Source organism: Eschrichtius robustus, chromosome 16 (genome assembly GCF_028021215.1).
Source record: "Eschrichtius robustus isolate mEscRob2 chromosome 16, mEscRob2.pri, whole genome shotgun sequence".
NCBI classification, from domain to species: domain Eukaryota; kingdom Metazoa; phylum Chordata; class Mammalia; order Artiodactyla; family Eschrichtiidae; genus Eschrichtius; species Eschrichtius robustus.
Window position 1 is genome coordinate 6,506,409 of NC_090839.1, and position 22,048 is coordinate 6,528,456.

Genomic DNA, 22,048 nt, shown 5'->3' on the forward strand with positions numbered 1-22,048 from the left:
TGTTTCCCTGACTTGAAATCAGAGAACATTCAACCAAAAAGAATGGGAAAATAACTCCTTGACACAAGTTAGTCCTGAAATGAGTTTAGAAACGTGCTACCAACAAGACTCTGCTATTGATTATAGGCCACTTCTACGGCTTTGAGAAAGAAATCACAAGAGAAAAAATAACTCAAAGTCCCACTGGTGACTGGGTAAGTGACCTGGAGGCTCGACTGCCTCACGTAACAGCTGCTGAAATCCAAGTCCCCCAAACACTTAGATCCAGGCTCAGGTTAGAATAAGAACATATCTTGTCTTAAAGATTTACTACTGTGGATGAGATTCTAAAAAAGAAGAAACTCCCACAGAAAATGGGAGAAAATATGCTTGTCTCTAACAGTCCTCTTTGGCTGGGAACAATGTAACTTTGTTCCGGAAATCCTAGGAAAACATGGAAGAGTCTACTTCCTTTGGGTAAAATAAACTTCTGGAGTTGAAACACAACTTCCTACAAAGGCCGCCCTAGGTCCCTGCAGCCGTGCAGCTGTGATGACGCAGTGGTCTACGTCTGCACAGTCTGATACCAGACACAACCACGGGGAGAGCTGGGCATCTGAAACGTGGCTGCAGTGGCTGATTAAGTGAACCTTAACTTTTAAAATTTTAGGGGCTTCCCTGGTGGCGCAGTGGTTGAGAATCTGCCTGCTAATGCAGGGGACACGGGTTTGAGCCCTGGTCTGGGAAGATCCCACATGCCGCGGAGCAACTAGGCCCGTGAGCCACAACTACTGAGCCTGCGCGTCTGGAGCCTGTGCTCCGCAACAAGAGAGGCCACGATAGTGAGAGGCCCGCGCACCGCGATGAAGAGTGGCCCCCGCTTGCCGCAACTAGAGAAAGCCCTAGCACAGAAACGAAGACCCAACATAGCAATCAATCAATCAATCAATCAATCTTTAAAAAAATAAAAATAAAATAAAAATAAAAAATAGTCATACATATGTGAAACCATCAACGAAGTCATAATCATAAGCATATCCAATGTCCCTAAAATTAAAAAAAAAATTTTTAATTAATTGAAATCTAAATAGTCACATGTGACTGCTGATTACCATACAGAACAGCACAGGTCAAAGGCATGAATGGTCTGAATTCTCTCTACTCACAGATTCAGGTCTGCCAAAAGTCCACGAATCTTTGCTGTTCTGTCGAGGACTTTTAATATACTCTCTTTCTAAAAAAGAGCTCACGGCGTCATACAAGGCTGGAAATATACAACTATTAAATAGCACAACCTAAAACAACTAAAATAAAGGAAAAGCAGGAACCACAGGAGAGGACACTAAAGAAATAAATGTATAATTCAAGGGCGAAGTATAACCCCTCAGTGAACTGACGCTTCCCAAACAGAGAAATGAAATGAAATCCACTCAATGAAAATAGCCCTTGAAAAGCATGAAAACTACATAGAAGGAAAAGAGGCTCTGAAAGCACAGCCCACAGATCAAACCCGAGCTAACCACGGCATATTAAAATCTCTGTTTAAACAAATATTTGTTCCCCAAAGATACGTAATCCCAGGGAGAACACACAGTAGAGGGTTAAGACCGCCAGAGGAGGGCGTGAGAGCCCCAGACAGCTCGGGGCAGCCTCCCCGCTCACAGGCAGACACACAGCTCATGGCCATGTTCCCACTGGCTGTTCCGAAAGCTCAGGTTCACCACAATCATGTCCCTTACGTTTCATCACAACTCATTTGCAAGTAAGTGCATACCCCATTACATTTTTTAAATTAAATAAAATAAAAAATAAAAGAGAAGCTTAAATCTTTTCAAGTTACTTAAAAGATGAGCCTTCCTTCATCTCATTTCAACGTCAATTCATAGAACCCAAATTCAAACACACACCTGCCCTCAGAGGGCTCAAACATTATAATGGAAGAAGTCACCTCAATGAATCCTTTCAGTAACAGTGAGATAAAATAAAAATAATAAAATAACTTAAAGGCACGGTGGAATGAAGCAGCATGAGGTTCAGGTAAGCACAAGCTGGGTTTCAGTGCAGCGTCAGGGGACAGGCCAGGGACGCCAAGGTAAAGCAGCAGCCTCCGTGGGCATCAGAACCAGCACGAAGCCGCTGCTCTCTCTACCCTGACTCAGCCTCTGACTGTACTCACTCATAAAGTAAAAGAACAAAATTAAATCATATGTAAAACATGTCTGAAATACATTGCTACAGACTGCAACTTAAAGGCAATCTTGAGGTTAACAGGGATCTTGAGATGATTTCTCTAACTTTCTGGGGAACAGAACCTTCTTGCTAACATGCAAGTCTACTGTTCAATTTTTCTATTGTATTTTTCTTTCATGCAGAAGTTTACGGCTGCCTGTGCTGTATATGATTTCTTGAGGCTTAATATTCACAAAGACCATAAAGACAGTAGAAAGGAAAAGCCTGAAGGAGGCTGGGCCCGAAAAGCAGAATTTGCCAACCGCTTTTGAAGAGACCCCCTTCCTTAACCTATTTTCTCCCCTTTCCACTCCAACCCCTCCATGATAAGCACTCAAAACAAACAAACAAAAAAAAGGTATACGAGTGTAAATTTTTGTTTCACTTCTGACCTTAAAACATCCCCACACCACACTCACCCGTCACAAAGCCTAAATAAATGAAGCCAGAAGGCTAGCAAGTCAAATACTGCTGCCCACACCTCTAACACCCAGATCAGCTTCTCAAGCTTTACTGTGCGTACAAATGCCCTGGGGCTCTTGTTAAAATTCGGTTTCTGATTCTGCAGGTCTGGGGAGGGGCCTGGGAGCCTGCATTTCTTAAAAAACAAAAATTAAAAAAAACCCCAGGCGGTGTCAATATTCGCAGGACCATGGACCATGTTTTGAGTAACAACACATCATTTATTTTGCAACCTGTGATTACTCCAGTGTGCTTCTTCTTATTACAAGAAGGGAAGAAGACAGTGGGGAATACAACTAATTTTTCGGCTAGTGCTTTGTGACAGTGAAAACAAAGAAACCTAGCAACTACGTCTCTTTGGACTCTGTTTACTGAAATCAAGGGTGCACACCATGTGTTTTAGACACAGAACCAGAGCTGCTTCAAACCCTGGAGTCTCTTCTAGTGACCTGAAAAGCCAGAAGTCGATGGAACTACACAGGGAGAAGCAGAGAATGTGCACACCCTTGGTATCACGGAGGCTCCTGACACTATTCGTTTTTTTTTTTTAAATATCACATTCGATCGTGTTTGTTTACTTGTTTATTCCTTTCTGTTTCCAAGGGAAGGTGTCTTCCTTTTTTTTTTTTTCTTTGGCCGTGCCGCGCAGCATGCAGGATCTTAGTTCCCTGACCAGGGATTGAACCCGTGCCCCTTGCAGTGGAAGCGCGGAGTCTTAACCACTAGACCGCCAGGGAAGTCCCTGACACTGTTCTTATGATGCTGGTTCCTCTAAATTTCAGACATTACCTAAAACATGAAAATATTTGCTTTAGACTTTGACACTGTGGCCTTATCTTCCATCGTTCACATTTTCACGATGCACTACAGCTCCTGAAACTGCGCCAACACTCTTCCTTTTGCTAGTTTGGCAGAAGTGGCTCCTGTTCACCTCTTCTTCCTGGGCGTCCAGCTGGACTACAATCCCCAGGCTCCTGCATGTAGCTGTGGTCACGTGACTGAGTTCTGGCCAATGGAATGTGAGCAGAAGCATTAAGTAGGCCTGGCCCATAAAAACCTCCTAAGCTAGATGCTTCCTTCTCTGTCCCCATCAGCCAACCGAACGGAGAATACTCTAAACACCAGAGGAGGTCAGACCTACAGGACAGAAGAAGCCTGAGTCCTTGAGTTTCCCTTAAAAGAAAGCTGCCTAACCAGGAGCTCTCACCGTATTAGCCACTGGAATTGGGGGGCTGTTTGTTACAGGACGTAGCCAACCTTGACTGATATACTTAGTATCACTAAACTTTAGAGACTTGAACTTAGAAGTACGAGCTTGATTCCTAACGACAGTATACGAATTTGTCATTTGATTTTTTTCTTCATTTAAAAATGTCATTGAGGGGCTTCCCTGGTGGCGCAGTGGTTGAGAATCTGCCTGCTAATGCAGGGGACACGGGTTCGAGCCCTGGTCTGGGAAGATCCCACATGCCGCGGAGCAACTAGGCCCGTGAGCCACAACTACTGAGCCTGCGCGTCTGGAGCCTGTGCTCCGCAACAAGAGAGGCCGCGATAGTGAGAGGCCCGCGCACCGCGATGAAGAGTGGCCCCCACTTGCCGCAACTAGAGAAAGCCCTCGCACAGAAACGAAGACCCAACATAGCCAAAAATAAATTAATTAATTAAAAAAAAAAAAGTCATTGTTTGGCATTTGGGTCTAAAAGGAAAGCGTCCAAGACTTTACTACAATTCCTTTGTTTTACATACTAGAATCTGAAGCCCAGAGACGTGAAGTGGTTTATGCTCCCAAGCCAGCCCGTGCTGGTGTGTGAACCGAAACTGGTATGTATCAGGCTCTCAATGTCGGTCGTGTGAGTGCCCGAATGAATGACTCCCACTCAAGTGTGCCACTGGCTGACAGTCCCATGCTCTGATTTTCTACATTGTGTAGTGTTATCAGTGGAATTATGCTTCCCCCCCTCCGGCAAATGTTGAGGTCCTAATCCCCAGTATGTTAGAATGTCACCTTCTGCAGATGCAATTAGTTAAGGTGCAGTCACTAGCGTGGGCCCTAATCCAACCCGACTGGTGTCCTTATAAAAAGGGGAAATTTGGACACGGGGACAAACTCCACAGAGGGAAGACCATATGAACAGACACAGGGAGAAGCGGCCATCGACAACTCAGGGAGACAGGTCTGGAACAGATCCTCCCCTCACTGCCCTCAGCAAGAACCAACCCAGCCAACATTGCGACTGCAGACTTCTAGCCTCCAGAACTGTAAGAAAATAAATTTCTGTGACGTCACCCAGTTTGTGGTACCTTGTTATGGCAGCCCTAGCAAACTAATACGCAGAGTATTCAATCTAGCTACATATGCAAAGGCAATTTTTAAGGCGATTATACAAGTGAAAAGAGTAAAATATTACTCTTCTGACAACAGATTTATTTTTAAGAGAATTTTGTCCCTGAGGTGTTCCTGGATTCCAGCCAGGGTCCTGTCTTGACGGCGGGTGGTCTCAACAGCCCTGGCAGCCCCCATTAGGAGACTGGAGGAGCCGGTGTCCGGTCCTTATCTGGTCTCGGCTTCTTGTGCAATCCTGATGCAGTTGCTTCCCCTTTCCTCCTACTTCCTACCTTTCCCTTGAAGTGCTCTACGTAGACTTTCAGAAGTTTACTAGCACTTTGTTCCCAGACACCAACAAAATGATTTCAGAGTTCCCTTGTAATGTTGCATTTCCATGAAATAAAATCAACTTCTCTGCAGAGCTGTGAGCAGACACTCCTATTCTGCTGCAAGTCTGTCAAGATGGTTATGGATGTCTGAGGTCAGCCAATGAAGAGGACAACTGCATACCAATCTAAGAGACAGTTATCCCTGTGGGTCGGGGAAAGAAGCCTGACTGCTTTCGATCCCTGAGTCCCCCAAACCTGCCTGCCCCTTAGAATTATTCTGGGAGCTTATATAAAAGTGGAACTCCACGCGGGCTCCACATTAACCCTGAAGATTCTCACGTGGGGTCTGAGGTGGGGAGTGGGAACTTAGCAAACCACTGTGGTGATTCTGTAGTGCAGCCTGGGTTGGGAACCACTGATCCAGGACATTTGGCTGCTTTAATAAATTTCAGCTTCACTTCCCACCTTCTCATATTTATATTCTTTCAAGTAAACTTCCTGAGTGTACCTGCGAATGTGTCTAACACTCAGACAACGCCTCACGCGCTATTTGTGAAAACACACACACACTTGGACACAGAGCAAATGCGAGCGAGGTTCCTTTCCTGCTCGCAGGAAGCCCAGGCCAGCTGAGCTCCCCCTCCTTCACAAGACTTCTCTCTCAGGCTCCTTTTCCTCACCTGCTGTCAGATTCTTGCTCTTGTTTAGTCTTTTCCCTCTGCCCATACTGCACAGACCTACACACCGCTGCTCCCAAGGCACTCTGCTGCTGCAAAGGCATCAGGGGCCGCGTGCTGCACGCCCCCGGAGCTACTCCTCTGCCTGGCACTCGGAGTTTCCGCCACCAGTCTGACTCACATCTCTGGCCTCTCCCTGCTCCTGAGCGGCTGGGGCAGGACTACACCTTGAGGCCCCACCTTCACAGGCTGCCCGGCACTTCCTCCCCTGAGTGTGACGGCTGCTCTCCTCTCCCACGCATTCCCTCTGCCCACAGCGCACCCACCATCACTAACAAGGGCGTCTCTCAAACTTCAGGCGTTCCCCTGCCTAAGGTACCGTCAGTATCTTAATATTTTTCTTTAAATCTACCCATTGTTTTTACTTAAATTTACCTTAAATGTTGACTTTATATTCATACCATATGTATAGAAATAGTACCCCTTGCCATAAATGTAAAGAAAGCATAAAACTGCAGAGAACACAAACAAGTCTCTCGAGGCCCTGCCTGCCAAAGCTCTGAGCGTTAAGGTGCGCTCTCTCTTGGGAGCTCAGTGAGATGCATTAAAACTATCCCAGGACCAAATGGAGACTTTCTCCGCAAGGCAGGCAGGCACACGGGCAGAAGGTGTGCCAGAATGGGAGCTACCGTCCTGCTGTGCAATGTCTCACAGGGACGTCTGGGGTCCTGTCGGTGGACCCCTCACACCAGCTCACCTACGCCAGCAGCCGTGTCCCACTCTCTGGGAAAGCCTGACCCGTGAGAACATGCTCTGCCTTCAAGGCCTAGAACAAATGTCTCCTCCCATAAAGCCATTTCTCACCAGCACAGCCAGAAAGTTCTCTGGCCCTTCAACTCCAGTAACATCCTTACATCCACTTGGCAACTGGCCTCAAAAAACAAAGCAGAATATGATTTTTCATGTAACCTGATTCCTGCACGACTGCAGTCTCCTTGAGCACAGGGACTGATTCCTTCACGTCCTATCCTCCCTGGGAACACCTGTAACATCGTCTTGAACACAAGAGACATAATAAATACTGGACAATAAATGACATGAATCAATTCCTGAATGCATTCTTTGAATTTCTCTTTTTTTGGCAAAAGCTTCATGAGACAGATTCCAAATTCTATGATGGCTTGATCTGTAATCACCCCAAACTGGAAACAACTCCACGCCCCTCCCTGACTTCTTCACTACCAATCACCTTTGGTCTGTCTTTGAGTCTCAAATAAATGGAATCACATTTGAGCGTATCCTCCTCCACGTCTGACTTCTTTACAGAGAAATCATTCTGAAACTAAAGTACATCCGGCCTGGCCGAAAGGTGCCCCCAGCTTCCCACCGCTCTTAGGGTAAAACCCATAAGCCCCAGCGCGGCCACCTGGGCCCTACAGAAGGTGGCCCCTGCCTGACCCTCGACCTCATCTACTTCTCTCCCGTCCCCACCCTCCACCGCACTTTCTGTTCCTTCAACTAGCGAAGTCCTCCGTCACTTCTGAGCTTTGGCTCAGACCTTGCTTGGCTGGCTCCTGCTCACCCTCAGGTCTTAGCTCAAACCTCCAGAGGCGCCTCTGCTGACCACCACTGAGGAGGCCTCTCTCCCTCCGGTACCTCACCCGCTGCGTTTCCTTCCTGGCAGCTGTCACAATCGGTCCTGCCTTGCTCGGTTACCTGAGTGTCTCTCTCTCCACCTGGAATGCGGGTTCCATGAAGGCAGGGACTGGATCAATCTTATCTACAATGTACGCCACCCCACATGCCTAGGACGGGGCTGGCCCATGACAGCGGTTCCACGATAGCTACTGGATCAAAGAATAATTCACAACAGGGATAAACAGTACCGGACGCCTAAGGAAATCCAAGCAGAATTAATGTGGGTGAAAGTGCAGCCAGGAGTCACCGGTGTCCATGACATTAAAGTAAATGCCAGGCTCTCCACAGACCGGCAGAACACCCAGACACAGATGTCCTGGGCTGCAGCGGCAACCCCGTGAGGGCGAAGTCCTCCGCACCTCCCTCACGTGAGCTGGGCAGGCACGCCCTCACGTGATGGGTTTGCTCACCCCCGGGGGCGTCTACTGAGGACGTGCGACCTGCCCCGGGGAGAACAAGGCCGGCGGGGTGAAGAGGTGGACGAGCTTTGCCCTCGCTCTCAAACACTCACAGGCAGAGCACAGGGGATCACGAGGGCAGCGAAGATACACCACGTGAGGCTATAATGATGGATACACGTCATTATACACTTGTCCAAGCCCACAGAATGTACAGCCCCACGAGTGAACCCTAATGTAAAGGGGATGCGGGTGATGATGGGGTGTCAACGTAGGCTCACTACCTGGAACGAGTACACCGCTCTCGGGGGGATGCTGATAATGGGGGAGGCACGTGTGAGGGTAGAGGGGAAACCCCTTACTTTCCTCTTAATTTTGCTGTGCACCTAAAGCTGCTCAAAAAAAAATAAAGTCTTAAAAAAAAAAAAAAAAAGAGTTAGAAGAAGAAACCCTCCTGGTCCAGCAGGGAAAGCACCACCTAACTAGCAATTACACTGTGGTGAGATCAGTGGGATAATAAGGTGCCCAGGGAGCAGGGAAGGAGACTGAGCGACAAGGTTCACACAGAAAGCAATGGCTCCGGAACTAAGGTTCGGCGAGCAGGACCCCTCCCGCTGGCAGGTCACGGTGGACGATGGCACAGGAGAGGACAGGCGGGCAGGGACACGTCACAAGAGGTGGTCTGAGTCTCTACTTACGGCAAGGACAGGAGTAGAAAGGTTTTAAGCAGAGAAGCAACTAATTAGATCCATGTTTCAGAAAGAATTGAAAGATGCTGAAATGACACATGGAGGGGGGACCCCAAACCATCTGATTTCTTCAGCTACTGGGAAGGAACAAATGATGCATGTCAACAACTCACCGTGTGACAAACTTCTGTTTTTATCTCTTTCAGGGCTCGTTCAGAAAACACGCAACCACAGCCCCGCAGGAAACAAAACCTGGAGAAATAATCCAACAGGGAGAATGACTTAAATAACAATTTAAAAATTATTACCCATGTTATCAATTAACATTTGTTCTGTTTACACAAAGGCCAAGAACCACTAAGAAAAAAATGGTTATATTTAATTCCATTAAGAAAAAAAAAAATCAGTGTGCCCTAAATAAATAAAGGACTTAAAACACACACACACACACACACACACACACCCCGCTTTCTGAAAGTTTGCTTTACGCCATTTCATTTTTACGAAAGACCTACATTAGTACCTATTTTCGCTAACGGAAAGAAATCCAAAGTGGATTTCTGCTTCTATGAAAAATGGCAAAAACTAAAAACTGGCATTCAGCATTTGTTTTGCAGCACGCTGTTGTACAGGTAGCTTGCACCCCAAGCTCCTTCTAGAGGAACTACACTCAAGATCTCAGTGTCAAGCTGCCATAGCTTTGAACTGTGCCCATGACCATCTGTGCTTTATCCCTATTTATTTTGTGCATCTGCTAGCAAGATGTGTCTTAAGGGTAACTGCTTCTTCAATTTATGCCATTTCAGCTTAGGAAAGTTTTCTTAGTCACTTAGGAAAAGCTCTACTTTTCAGAGAGAGGAGAAACTTGTGTGTTGAAATTAAAACCACAAACATAGGCCAAAGTTCCACTCCTACCCCCTTGCAATAATCCTTTGGAAAAAAGACTCTATCAATAAAAATAAATAGAGGCATTTTTAAAAAACACCGCAAAAAGTCAAAAGACAGAATAGGAACTCAGGGAGATAATATTTTAAACACATATGAGGTTCAGAGTTTATGAATATTCAAAGAGATCTTTAAAAGCAACAGTACACAATATAGAAAAATGGGCAAAGGGCATTAACATGCAGTTGACAAGAGAAATATAAATGGCCAAAGCACATAAAAGATGCTTAACCCCTACTGTTAATTACAGAAATGCATTTCAAACAAAGACATACAGTGTTTTACCTATCAGGCAATAATGAAAGAGTCTGAAGGTATCCAGTTGGAAACTGTCTGAGGAAACAGGCACGTTTGTTGATGTGTGGGTACAACACGGTACAACATTTCAGGAGGACAATTGGCAGTAGTATCAGGTAAAGCATCACTCTGCAGACTTTCTCCTACAGAATCATGCCCACAAGTGTGCACATGCACAAGTATGTATTTATGAAGCTGTGCAGTACAGCAAGGAAGAAGAGGAAGCCACCTAAATGCCCATCAACAGAGGACTGGTTAAATAAATATGAACTCTTATACAGCTATTAAAAAGAATAAGGTGGGACTTCCCTGGTGGCGCAGTGGTTAAGACTCCATACTCCCAAGGCAGGGGCCCCGGGTTCGATCCCTGGTCCAGGAACTGGATCCCACATGATGCTGCAACTAGGAGTTTGCGTGCCACAGCTGGGGAGCCCGCGAGCCACAACTGAGGACCCTGCCTGCCGCAACTAAGAGCCCACGTGCTGCAACTAAGGAGCCGGCGAGTTGCAACTAAGGAGCCCGCCTGCTGCAACTAAGACTTGACGCAACCAAATAAATTAAAAAAAAAAAAAAAAAGAATAAGGAATAAGGAAAAGAATAAGTGTTATGTATGGCCAAGAAAATGTTTAAATTAGACAGAGAAGTAGAAAAAAATAAGGTTACAAAATATGTGTAATATGATTCTGTGCCGGTGGGAAGCATACGTGTCTATTTGTATCTCTCTTGCAGAGGTGCACGGAACTGTGTTGTCTGTGTTGGTGTTGCAGAGGTCTGTAGAAGGCGTTAGACACCGAACAGCTAACAGTGCTGTCACTGGAGGCTAGGATGCGGCAAAGGTGCAAAAAGCACTTTCACAATTTACTTCTTTTTAATTTACTTACTTATTTATTTATTTATTTATTTGGCTGTGCTGGGTCTTAGTCGCAGCATGTGGGATCTTCACTGCAGCATGCGAAGTCTTCAGTGCAGCATGTGGGATCTAGTTCCCCAACCAGGGATCAAACCCGGGCCCCCTGCATTGGGAGCGTGGAGTCTTAGCCACTGGACCACCAGGGAAGTCCCTCACATTTACTTCTTATGTTCCTCTAAAAAATGCCACCATAGAAACTTTCTCCAAACTTTTCACCATAGAAACTTTCTCCAATTTCTCCATAGAAACTTTTAATCTCAGGGATTATAGCAGATGCAGATTGCTCTAACGAAAACCAAATTAATAACATCGTACTAATATTCATTAAATGTTTAGGACTAAAAAAAAACCCTGCTTTATGAATGCTTACTAAGTATTAGTGATTTAGGAAATGGTTTTTCTTTAAACAAAGGCTAAATGTTCTTTTTATACCAATAACCTATTTCTATTTTTCTATACACTTAAATCTTTATTATACAAATGTTATTAAATATACAAACTAACCCCAAAATCAATTTTCTAGTGTGGAGGCCCTATTAACAGCAAGCGGGCAAAGCCAAAACAGGCAAAGCTCAATTAACTGAGAAGAGAAAAAAGAGAAGAGATTAACCAGCAAATGAAAGGGAAAAAACTAGGGGAAGCCACAATCGGAGCAACAGGCTAGAGGTAACCCCTGCTCAAGACGCCAGAGTTGAGTCTGTTTCTGCTAAGTTCCTCTTTTGGGGGTGAACCATGGTTTTCTTAAAAAGAAGTGGGAAGCCAGATACAAAAGGTCACATATTGTGTGATTCTATTTATATGAAATATTCAGACTAGGTAAACCCACTGGACAGAAAGCAGATTGTTTGCTGCTAGGGGCTGGGGGGAGGGGGCATGGGAAGGGACTGCTTAATGGGTAGGGGGTTTTACTTTGGGGTGATGAAAATGTTTCGGAACTAGATGGAGGTGATGGTTGCACAACACTGAGAATGTACTAAACGCCACTGAAACATACACTTTAAAAAGACTGTGAATGTTAGGACTTTCACCTCAAAATAATGTGTACATACACACACACACACAAGTAGGACGAGGTTAGGTACATGAATCTCATTCCCCAGAATATTTCTCTTGTGAACTTTAGCCTTTCATTTGGGCATGAAATGAAAGGCTTTTTTCAGCCTTATTTGGGTATAATTGACAAACAGGAATTGTATATATTGAAGGTGTACAACTTGATGATCTGCTCTATGTAGAAATCGTAAGACGATCTTCACAGTCAAGCTCATTATCATACCCATCACCTCACAGGATCACCACTAAACGGTAAACTTTAAGAGAGGCCTAAATGATTTCCTTTCAACACGTAATATGTTAGATGGAAGATTCCAGGTGACAGTATGGACTACCAGCTACTAAAGGTATTTCTAAATGGTGGGAAAAAAGTTTAAAGCTTTGGCGAAGTGAGACATCCTATAAAAAGGCACCCTACTAATCCACTCGACATTCATATTTTTTAAGGGGGAAATATACTTGCTTACTTGCATTTGCTATATACATCTCAAGCTTAAGATTTCTGGTGCTCTAGCCAGAGGACCTGTTAGCTACAAATTCAAAGCAAGTTATCCTCATCAACCGGGCCTTTCACTGACCGATCAACCACACGTTCTGTAAGATCGTTTTCCACTGCACAGCTTTTAGCAATTGTAAGGAAATGGGATTTGTTTGATGGAAAATATCTGTCCTTTACTTTCTTTCCCATAGGAGAAGACCAAAGAACTCAACTCAAGTCTCTTAAGTGTCACAAGACAAATTTTTAAACTCCCTCTTTACTTTAGGCTCTCCTACCCTCAAGAATAGAAAGCTGCAGACAACAAAGAGGCCATGTTACACGTGGCTGGTAGGGAATGAACATGGTCTTGTGCACTACCCAAACCAAAAGACACCTTAAGGAAATCCGTGTGATTATTAAGCTTTGGCACAGATCCTAACAGCACTGGGATCACTCACCCAGACTCCACATCATCTGCCCACATCCGTTACTGACCTGTGTCGGCCATTCATCTCCAAGCCCACAACGGGGCAGATGAAACGTGCCCGCTGGAGGTCATCGTGTTTGTCACCTTTAGTGTTTCCTTTATCTCCTTCCCAGGCGGGGTTATCAGAAAGCCTCAGTTCTGTCACATTCTGTGAAAAAAACATGAATATTTTAAGAGTTCCTTTGACAAATGGATCATCTTTAGCCTTGATTATTATTCTAGTCCCTTCCCGTCCAAACCTCTTTTTCTACTTTCCTTTAACATCAATTAACATGGATATAAAATTAAACCATAAGTTGTGATAGAAAACAAAATTTTTTAAATGCACTGTCTAGCAAATAATTAATTTCTATTTTACAAGCATTTTGCTATATAAGGCAAAGTAACTTCAGACATGAAAATTTACCCCACTAAGAGAAGAAAGCTTTGTATTAGTTTCATCCAGAAAGGAACACTTTCTTTCCTGGCTGATGAAGCCTCACTGAGGCTGTTCATATTACTGACAAGCCACGCTTATTTAACAGCTAAATAGACGGTAAAATCTGTGAGGCCATGGTCTAATGAGTCCAAGGCAGAATATTAGCCAGAGATTACTGTCATACTCCAAGATCCAGGCGTTCCGGTTTTCAAAATTCAGTTTTACAAGGAGTGACTTAACAGCCCCACTTTAGCATTTGAAGCATTTCTTCATATTTAACTGCACCATTTGATTTCAACACTCCAGAGAGCAGCTGAGCACCTTGAAAGGAAAAAGCCACCACACACGGGGTCGGCTTCCTGCTTGTGTGTTCATCAAGTTCTCTGCTCAGAGTATCTGTGGACTATTAACTGCAGTAATAATAACCTTTGCATTGTTTTATGTGAATCCTTTTGTCTTTACAGTTGTGATTTCTTGGAAAAAAAATTTTTGCATTAAAATTAAAAGTTCACCACATACATTATATATTGTGTTTTAAGTATAGACCTGTATAAGTTAATTTCAGTGATAATCACATTTTTGAGATAAGATAATTATGCTACTATGGGTTTTTGAGAAATGAGTTCTCTTCCCAAGGAAACGATGACGACAATCAGCATGGTTACCTCTACAGCACTACCAACAGCTACATCTCAGAATTACTAATTTGTCTGAAATAAACATTACCCCAAGAACTCAAACAAAAAGCCTATTATAACAATAAAAAAAATTTAAAAAGAAAAAGAAGGAGGAAAAAACTCAAAGCCTTAGCCTGGGAGTCAGGGGCTCTGGATCTAGTTTAAGCGCCCCACTGACTAGCCATGAGGCCTCAACATGTCATACACAGTGAGTGTTTTCACCTGTCAAGCTTGGTGGTTCTCAAATTCTTCACTACTTTGATTTTTCTCCCACTGACCAGATTTGAAAGATTCTGTCCTCTCAACAAACTTCCTTTACTAAAAAACTTGTTTTTCCACTTTTATGAAAGAACTTTCAGAACCTCTAATCAGCAGGAGATAACCACAATGATTGAATAGTTATCTACCTATAAAAATCTCTAATTCTATAAAAGTGTCTTCCAAACCAAAATTCGAGTGGCTGAGTTTTAACTATAAAAATAATGCTTCCCAACATTTATACAGCACAATATACAAGTTTTGAAGTTTTGAAACTTGTATACTACAGTTTTGAAGTTCTTTCACTCATATGAACTCACAACAGATTTATAATCCAGGAAGTACGGGTGTGGGGACTTCTGGTTTGAACTTCAAGTGACCTGCCCCAAATCACACCTTTATTAGGTGGCTGGGTGGGACTGGAATTCCAAATTTCCAAGTTCAGTCTAAAATGTACATGAATTCTATAAAATAAAACCCTAACCACTGAAACCCCCGGAGCACTTCCGAATCACCTGTCTTACCTTAATGCTTTTAATGTGAGAGGCTGCCTTCCCAAGAGCCTTTTCGGAAGACTTGTCCAATAGAAACTCAATGATGGCATCTTTGTTGTAAAGTCTGCAACAATAAAGATCAGTCAAAACATTCTGGCAATAATCAACCTTCACCCAAAGGAAGAAGACTAAACTGAGTACAATCCAAAGTCATTTACGTCTGATAATAGAAATGCCCTGCACTCCTAAAAAAAAAGTAAATTTAATCCTGTACCAACCATTTCCAAAGCATACAAAGAAAGAAACTAGTTTAAATAAAAGGCTACAAACTGGCAGCCTGAGGACTGAATGTGACCTGATGAAGGCTTTTTCTAAATTGGGAGATTTAATATAAAAGTACACATTTTCAGGCTTCCCTGGTGGTGCAGTGGTTGAGAATTTGCCTGCCAATGCAGGGGACACAGGTTCGAGCCCTGGTCTGGGAAGATCCCACATGCCGCGGAGCAACTAGGCCCGTGAGCCACAATTACTGAGCCTGCGCGTCTGGAGCCTGTGCTCCGCAACAAGAGAGGCCGCGATAGTGAGAGGCCCGCGCACCGCGATGAAGAGTGGCCCCCGCTTGCCACAACTAGAGAAAGCCCTCGCACAGAAACGAAGACCCAACACAGCCAAAAGTAAATAAATAAATAAATTAATTTAAAAAAAAAAAAAAGTACACATTTTCAACTTCCCCTGAAAAAAAGAAAGAAAAAAAAAAAATCAGATGTTCTGGACTCAGTCTACATTCTTGAACTGTAACAGCAGGCTGGAACTGAAGAGCAGCTACCCCGTAATTTGCCTTTTTTGCCAGCCGTGCAGCACAGCTTGTGGGACCTTAGTTCTCCAACCAGGGATTGAACCTGGGCCCTCGGCAGTGAGAGCACGGAGTCAGTCCTAACCACTGGACTACCAGGGAACTCCTGCAGCTACCCCTTAGACAGGACGTGAACTCTCCAGTTTCCGCCAGTCCTCACTGTTCCCTACTGACCCCACATGGGTCCTTCATGCATTTATCTTTATAACTTAACTCCTAATGGCCCCTGAGTTTTCAACCCATGGATTAAATAAACCAAACTGAATAGAGAAGTGCAGAAGTATGTTTTGAGACAGAGAATGATAACCCAGGCTTCACAAATTTGCTGGAGATCATTCACATTTGATGAATCAAGAACAGCATTTATACATTAAAATTCTTTTTAAGATCATTTAATAAAAACTCGTCTCCGTTAAGTAAAGGAACCATACCTGCCAAGTTCACAGGCAACTATTGGTCGTCTTAGTATTTCTTGACTTAGAGTACAATAGTTCCACTGGGCCACTAACTCAGCATCCTTGTCAACCTGAGAAAAGAAAAAAAAATCCTGTCAATTAATTTTCACCTCTGAAAGACACATGGTCTACAGTTCCACATATAAAGGCTTATTCAGTAATACCACACTGTGACAATTTTTTTGTTTCTTTGTTTTTAAAATATTTATTTATTTATTTATTTGGTTGTGCCGGGTCTTAGTTGTAGCTCACCGGCTCCTTAGTTGTGGCATGCGAACCCTTAGTTGCGGCATGCACGTGGGACCTAGTTCCTTGACCAGGGATTGAACCCAGGATCCCTGCATTGGGAGTGCGGAGTCTTAACCACTGCACCACCAGGGAAGTCCCATGATTTTTGTTTTTTAAATCAAAGATAGTGACACACGAAGTCGGGATTTAAAAAGTCACAAGTAACCGACACTATGTCAAGTAAAGGCCTCTCTACACATGACATGTACAAAGAAACAGTTTACATCAAGTCATTATATTGCTTATGCTAGTTACATATTAATATCTGTATCTTAACAGTAAGTTAGGAAGGCCATACAGAAAAATCAAGCAGTACAGGTTAATTCCTAACAATGGGAAAGGCTCCAAAGTTGTAGCAGAATTTAAGGACAAAGAATTGAGAAGATAGGCATTTTTAAAAAAAAACAAGTCAGCACAAAGACTGTATAATTCTTTATAAAATCAGCAATTTAACAGAAGTGTTTTTTGCCAACTGCTCACTATGTGGCATATCAGGCCATTATCCACAGTATAACGATCCAGATCTGAGACCTTCCATAGCCCTCAAATGATATTTTCACCTATTTAATATTCCATGTCCCACTCTTTCCTCTTCCTAAAATGTCAAACCTGAATAATGTAACAGGATGGCACATTTGAAAGAAAACAGGAAGAAAAAAATTTTAATTCCCTTAAATTTAATTTTTGCAGGAACAACTACTTAAGTGTTTACTGTGTGCCAGGCACTGTGCTAAGCAGTTTCAGTGACTTGTCCTTTAGCCCTCATAAAACCTTCTGCGTTAGGATTTTTACCTTTGTAGTTGAGAAAACTGACATACCAAGAAGTTAAGTTACATGTCAAGGTCACAAACAGGCAAGCAGACAAAGGAGCTAGGATAAAAAGCCAGGCAGGGGACTTCACTGGTGGCACAATCGTTAAGAATCCGCCTGCCAATGCAGGAGACACGGGTTCGATCCCTGGTCCAGGAAGATCCCACGTGCCACGGGGCAACTAGGCCTGTGCACCACAACTACTGAGCCTGCGCTCTAGAGCCCGTGCTCCGCAACTAGAGAAGTCACCGGAATGAGAAGCCCGCGAACCGCAACGAAGAGTAGCCCCCGCTCACCGCAACTAGAGAAAGCCTGCGCGCAGCAACGAAGACCCAACGCAGCTAACAAAAAATCAATTTAAAAAAATAAATAAAAAAAATAAAAAGCCACGTTCAGCAAGTTTAGGATCTACTTTCTAGATTACTCCTTGCCTGGGAATTTAAAAATTGGTCCCCCAAAACTTCTGAAAACATTTTTTCTAGGGTCACTCTTTTCACGGCAAGGTCTCAAATTTGAGTAATGTTTTGGGTCAGACCCAACATACCATATGAGTGATCAACAGATGTTATTATTTACCTATTTGAAAATGTAAGCTCTACAAGGGCTGGACTCTGTTTCCTGCTGCATCCTCAGGGCCTAGAATGGTGTATACGGTAAGCACTTAATAATTATTTGTTGAGTGAATAAGGATAATAAAAATCCATCCTGCCTGGGCACTCTAGTTGTTTCAGATCACCCTTTTTTCTTTTCTATCCCCTTCTGACACCTATTCTTTGCCAAGTCTTTCATTAAGCTACTTCTTCAGCTCTGGGCACAAGTTAACAAAACTGAGCTGAATACTCTTTGGGTAAAAGCTCTCGCACACAAGTGGTAACTACCCAGCATTAATCTCTGCACATGTAGGTATGATTAGAGGGTACGCTCCATCCTCCTGGGTGTTCATTCATTCTCAAATTCCACATATTTGTTGTGTGTCTACTGTGTGGCAGACACATCATAGGGGTCGCAGAAATAAGACGTACAAGGACCCTGTCCATATAGGAAACAGACAAGAACAAATATAGTGATAAGCACTATAAAGAAAAGTAGGGACTTCCCTGGTGGTCCAGTGGGTAAGACTCCACGCTCCCCACACAGGGGGCCCGGGTTCGATCCCTGGTCAGGGAACTAGATCCCGCATGCATGCCGCAACTAAGAGTCCACATGCTGCAACTAAGACCCGGTGCAGCCAAAATAAATAAATAATAAATAAATAATTTTTTTTTTTTAAAGAAAGAAAAATACAGCAGCAGAAGAGGATAGAGTGATCAGAAGTGAGATGTATTTTGGCTACAGTGGACTGAGATAACATTTGAGTAAAGAACTGATTGATGTTAAAAAAAAAAAAAACCCAAATGATATATGACTATCTCAGTGAAGAACATATCAGGTTGAGGAAATTATACTCCAGGTTGAGGAACAAGGCCTGTGTAGCTGGAACAGAATGAAAGGGCTGGAGAAGGCCAGAAGATGAGGTAATTACATCAGACCCTGTCTGACCACACAGGGTCTTGTGGGATTCTTTTTCTGAATACAATGGGAAGCCACTGGAGTGGTTTAAATACAGTTGATATGTGGAATTTATCTTTAAAAAAGACTTCTCTGGCTGCTGAATGGAGACTCATATGGACCATCCACAATGTGCCAGCCACTTGTATTAGGTGCTTTACACACCTTCTATTATTAAAAAGTAATTACTAGTGCTAACTTTGAAATCCTGAATAACTGGATGGGAATCCTGGCTTCATTACCTACCAGTTGCATGATCTTGGTCACGTTACTGACTCAATTTCCCTGTTAGCAGCATGGAAATTATAATACATAATTTGCCCAATCACTGGTGAGAATTAGGGATTATCCACTCATCCATTTATCCACTATATTTACTGCACCAGGAGCTGTGCTAGTTGTAGAGGGGAGAAAAGGTGCAAGCTCTGCCACCAGGAGCTTACCATCCTCTGAGATCAACATTAATAACCTGAAAGCAGTGTACATGGTTGTTAGATAGTTTTTAAGAGGAGAACCTGGGGACTTCCCTCGCGGTCTAGTGCTTAGGGCTCCGCGCTTCCACTGCAGGGGGCACGGGTTCCATCCCTGGGCGGGGAACTAAAATCCCACATGCCTCGCAGCGCAGCAGAAAAAAAAAAAAAAAAAGAGGAGGACCTGGTCTCATAGGTAACGGTTTGAGAAGACCTCACTGAGAAAACGAAGTTCCTATGTACAAAACTCAACAAACAGCAGCCATTTGTATCATTGTTACTAGCAGCAGACAGACTTCAAATCCTGGTTCTGCCACTTACTAGCTTTGCAACTTTCTCTTCCTGAGCCTCAATTTCCATGTCTTTTGACAGTATGTACCCGTAGAGCTGTTTTGGGAATTACATGAGATACCCCATATTACGCGCACTGCCTGGTGAACAGCAACAGCACGCACTCAATAAAGGTCCGTTATTAATACTGTGGTTAATCTTGAGTTCTCTGAAAGGGATAAATGAGCACAGCTGCGTGTGGAAACCCGCTGCCTCCCCCTCCCACCCCCTTTCGCTCCCTGGGGGCGTCACCGTGCCCCACTACCCCCGGGCCCCACTGGGCCCATTTCACCCACCTTCTCAACCTTCTTCGGCCCCTTCACCAGTTCATGCCTCTTGGGAATTGTTCCCCCGTCGCAACCCATCGCAAGCCGGGAGTCAGAGTCCAAAGTAATCCCCTACAGCCGCAACTTCCGGGCTGCCTAGCGACTGTAGCAGTCACTTCCGGCGCGCCGCAGTGACGCAAAACGCCCGTCGCAACGCGACGGGGTGGGATGGGGTGGGGCGGGGTGCGGCGGGGCGGGGCTTTTGCCCAGCCCTGGTTGCCATGGAGAGTATTGCTAGGCGCTGGGCGTGACCCCGCGGCGGGAGCTGCTGCAAAGTGCTTACTGGACCTCGCGTGCCGAGCAGGGTGTGGAGCGTTCTTCCACTCCACCGCGGCAGCCCGTCCCTTTGTCTTTCGGGTGGGCGCTGGCTTTCTGCTGCACCCGCGTAATCGCTTCCCCACCGTCCGGGGGCGGGGTCCGGGGGGGGGGGCTCGGCGCGGGTGGGCGTGACTCAGGAGCACCCGCCGCTTTTGGGCCTCGTCCCACCCCAGCCTGACTCTGGGCAGACATCCCTAGGCTGGGGAGCACGTGGAGGGAAGGGCTGCATTTTATTCGTGCAATTAGTGATGAATATGGATGGATCTGTTATTTCAGTTAACGTCCATGTGTTCAGAAAGAGAACGTATCTTTTTACTGAGCGTCAGCTGTGCCCTAAGCGCTCACAACAAATCCTTTGAAGTGATATTATATAAGATTATGGGGGAGTAAGATTCTCTAAGGCCTGAAACTTTATGATACTGCCGTGTATATTTTATACATATGAAATAGTGCACACAGTTTGTACATGTATGCATTTCATTCACAGCATCCTGAAGCCCAGGCAAAAATATTTTACTTATTAAAACGCAGGTATATAAAAAAAATTAAAAATTAAAAATAAAGGAAAAAGGAGGTATAATTAACAGACTCAGGTATAGTTATAAAACATACACTGATGTTTCCATGCCTTTTCCAAGAGACAGGCTGTATCATATCTATAATGAGAACACAAATCCCTTGCAAAACCCCTGTTAAAATCCATGATTGTCTGCTTTCATGCTCTTGACCATCTCTCCATTTGTTCCTTTAATTATTATAAATATTAGGGGAAAGCTTATCCACTGCGAGTAAAGCCGACCATTTATGATTGGATGTTACCACGTTGACCAAAGTGAAAGAAAAAAACAAAATATTCCCCACTTGGAAACAGAAAATAAAGTGTATGTGGATACGAAAATTTCAAGGGCTATAAGATTGGGTTATCTGTTACTGCAATTAATGGGAATTAAAAGAAAATAAACCCTTTAATCAGCTGGTCTCTCATTGGCTTATGATTTATTTTTATGCCCATCACAAGAATTGTAAACTCCCTAGGGACTTTGATTTATTCCCTGTTGCATCCTCAGTGCCTCGAAGAGTCTTTGGCACACTCACTATTCAGTACTCAATAAACCAAAAGAAAGTACAGACTCATTCAGAGAGGGGTGACAAGCAGCCCCTAAAACTGATGAGTACACCTAGAATCTCATTTCCAGGGGAGGAAGCAGAAGGCTGGAAAGATCGAAGCACTCGTCCACAGTCAGACAGCTAGTCAGTGAGAGCTGGGAATGGGTTCTAAGATTAGTTTTCTCTTACAGCAATGGACAGGAAATCAGGCAGAGAATAGCAAAAACCCAAGGATCTTTAGACAGACTCTCAAACCAGTGTTATTTTCTGACAAGTAAATCTACCCCTCACTGAATTCATTTGGGGCAGAAAAAACAAAAATAGCTGCTCTTTATCAAACCATGATTCTACCTACACTGGGAGATTTGGAAACATTCTTTCCTTCTGTCCTCACAACCTTAGTAGGGGGTGTAATGCCTTCTGTTTCCCAAACTACAAACCTGAGGCTCAGATATGCAACGTGTCTTGGGTCAGGGACACACATCAAGGAAGTAGAAGGAGTAGGAGATGAGGGAGGGGCTTTCTCAAATGAGGCCCATCTAACCACAGATGCCAGGATCCTTGACCTCTCCCCCCAAAGCTGCTGATGACACCCAGTGGTGATGACTGTGAGGGCATTAAAGTTCAGGCAGCTGGATGTTTTTTCTCTTCCTCCTTGGTTTCTTTTCTTAGAGTATTGGTCTCTAAGGTACTTCTTGTTGCAGACTATACACAGCTGAGTTGATTATTATCATCAGTA

General features: G+C 44.1%; 1 protein-coding gene across 2 annotated transcripts in view; it reads right to left on the minus strand.

Moving 5' to 3' along the window:
* RTF2 (replication termination factor 2) overlaps positions 1-19,995 on the minus strand; it is a 41,211-nt gene extending 21,216 nt beyond the window's left edge. For both annotated transcript variants that reach the window (XM_068565796.1, XM_068565795.1), the window contains exons 1-5: positions 19,855-19,995; positions 16,089-16,183; positions 14,835-14,928; positions 12,966-13,105; positions 8,961-9,039 (exon numbers count right to left, since the gene is read on the minus strand). In XM_068565796.1, the coding sequence (XP_068421897.1) occupies positions 8,961-9,039; positions 12,966-13,105; positions 14,835-14,928; positions 16,089-16,183; positions 19,855-19,923 (477 nt within the window). In that variant the 5' untranslated portion in view covers positions 19,924-19,995. The remainder of the gene's footprint in view (positions 1-8,960; positions 9,040-12,965; positions 13,106-14,834; positions 14,929-16,088; positions 16,184-19,854) is intronic.
* Positions 19,996-22,048: the final 2,053 nt, after the last annotated feature.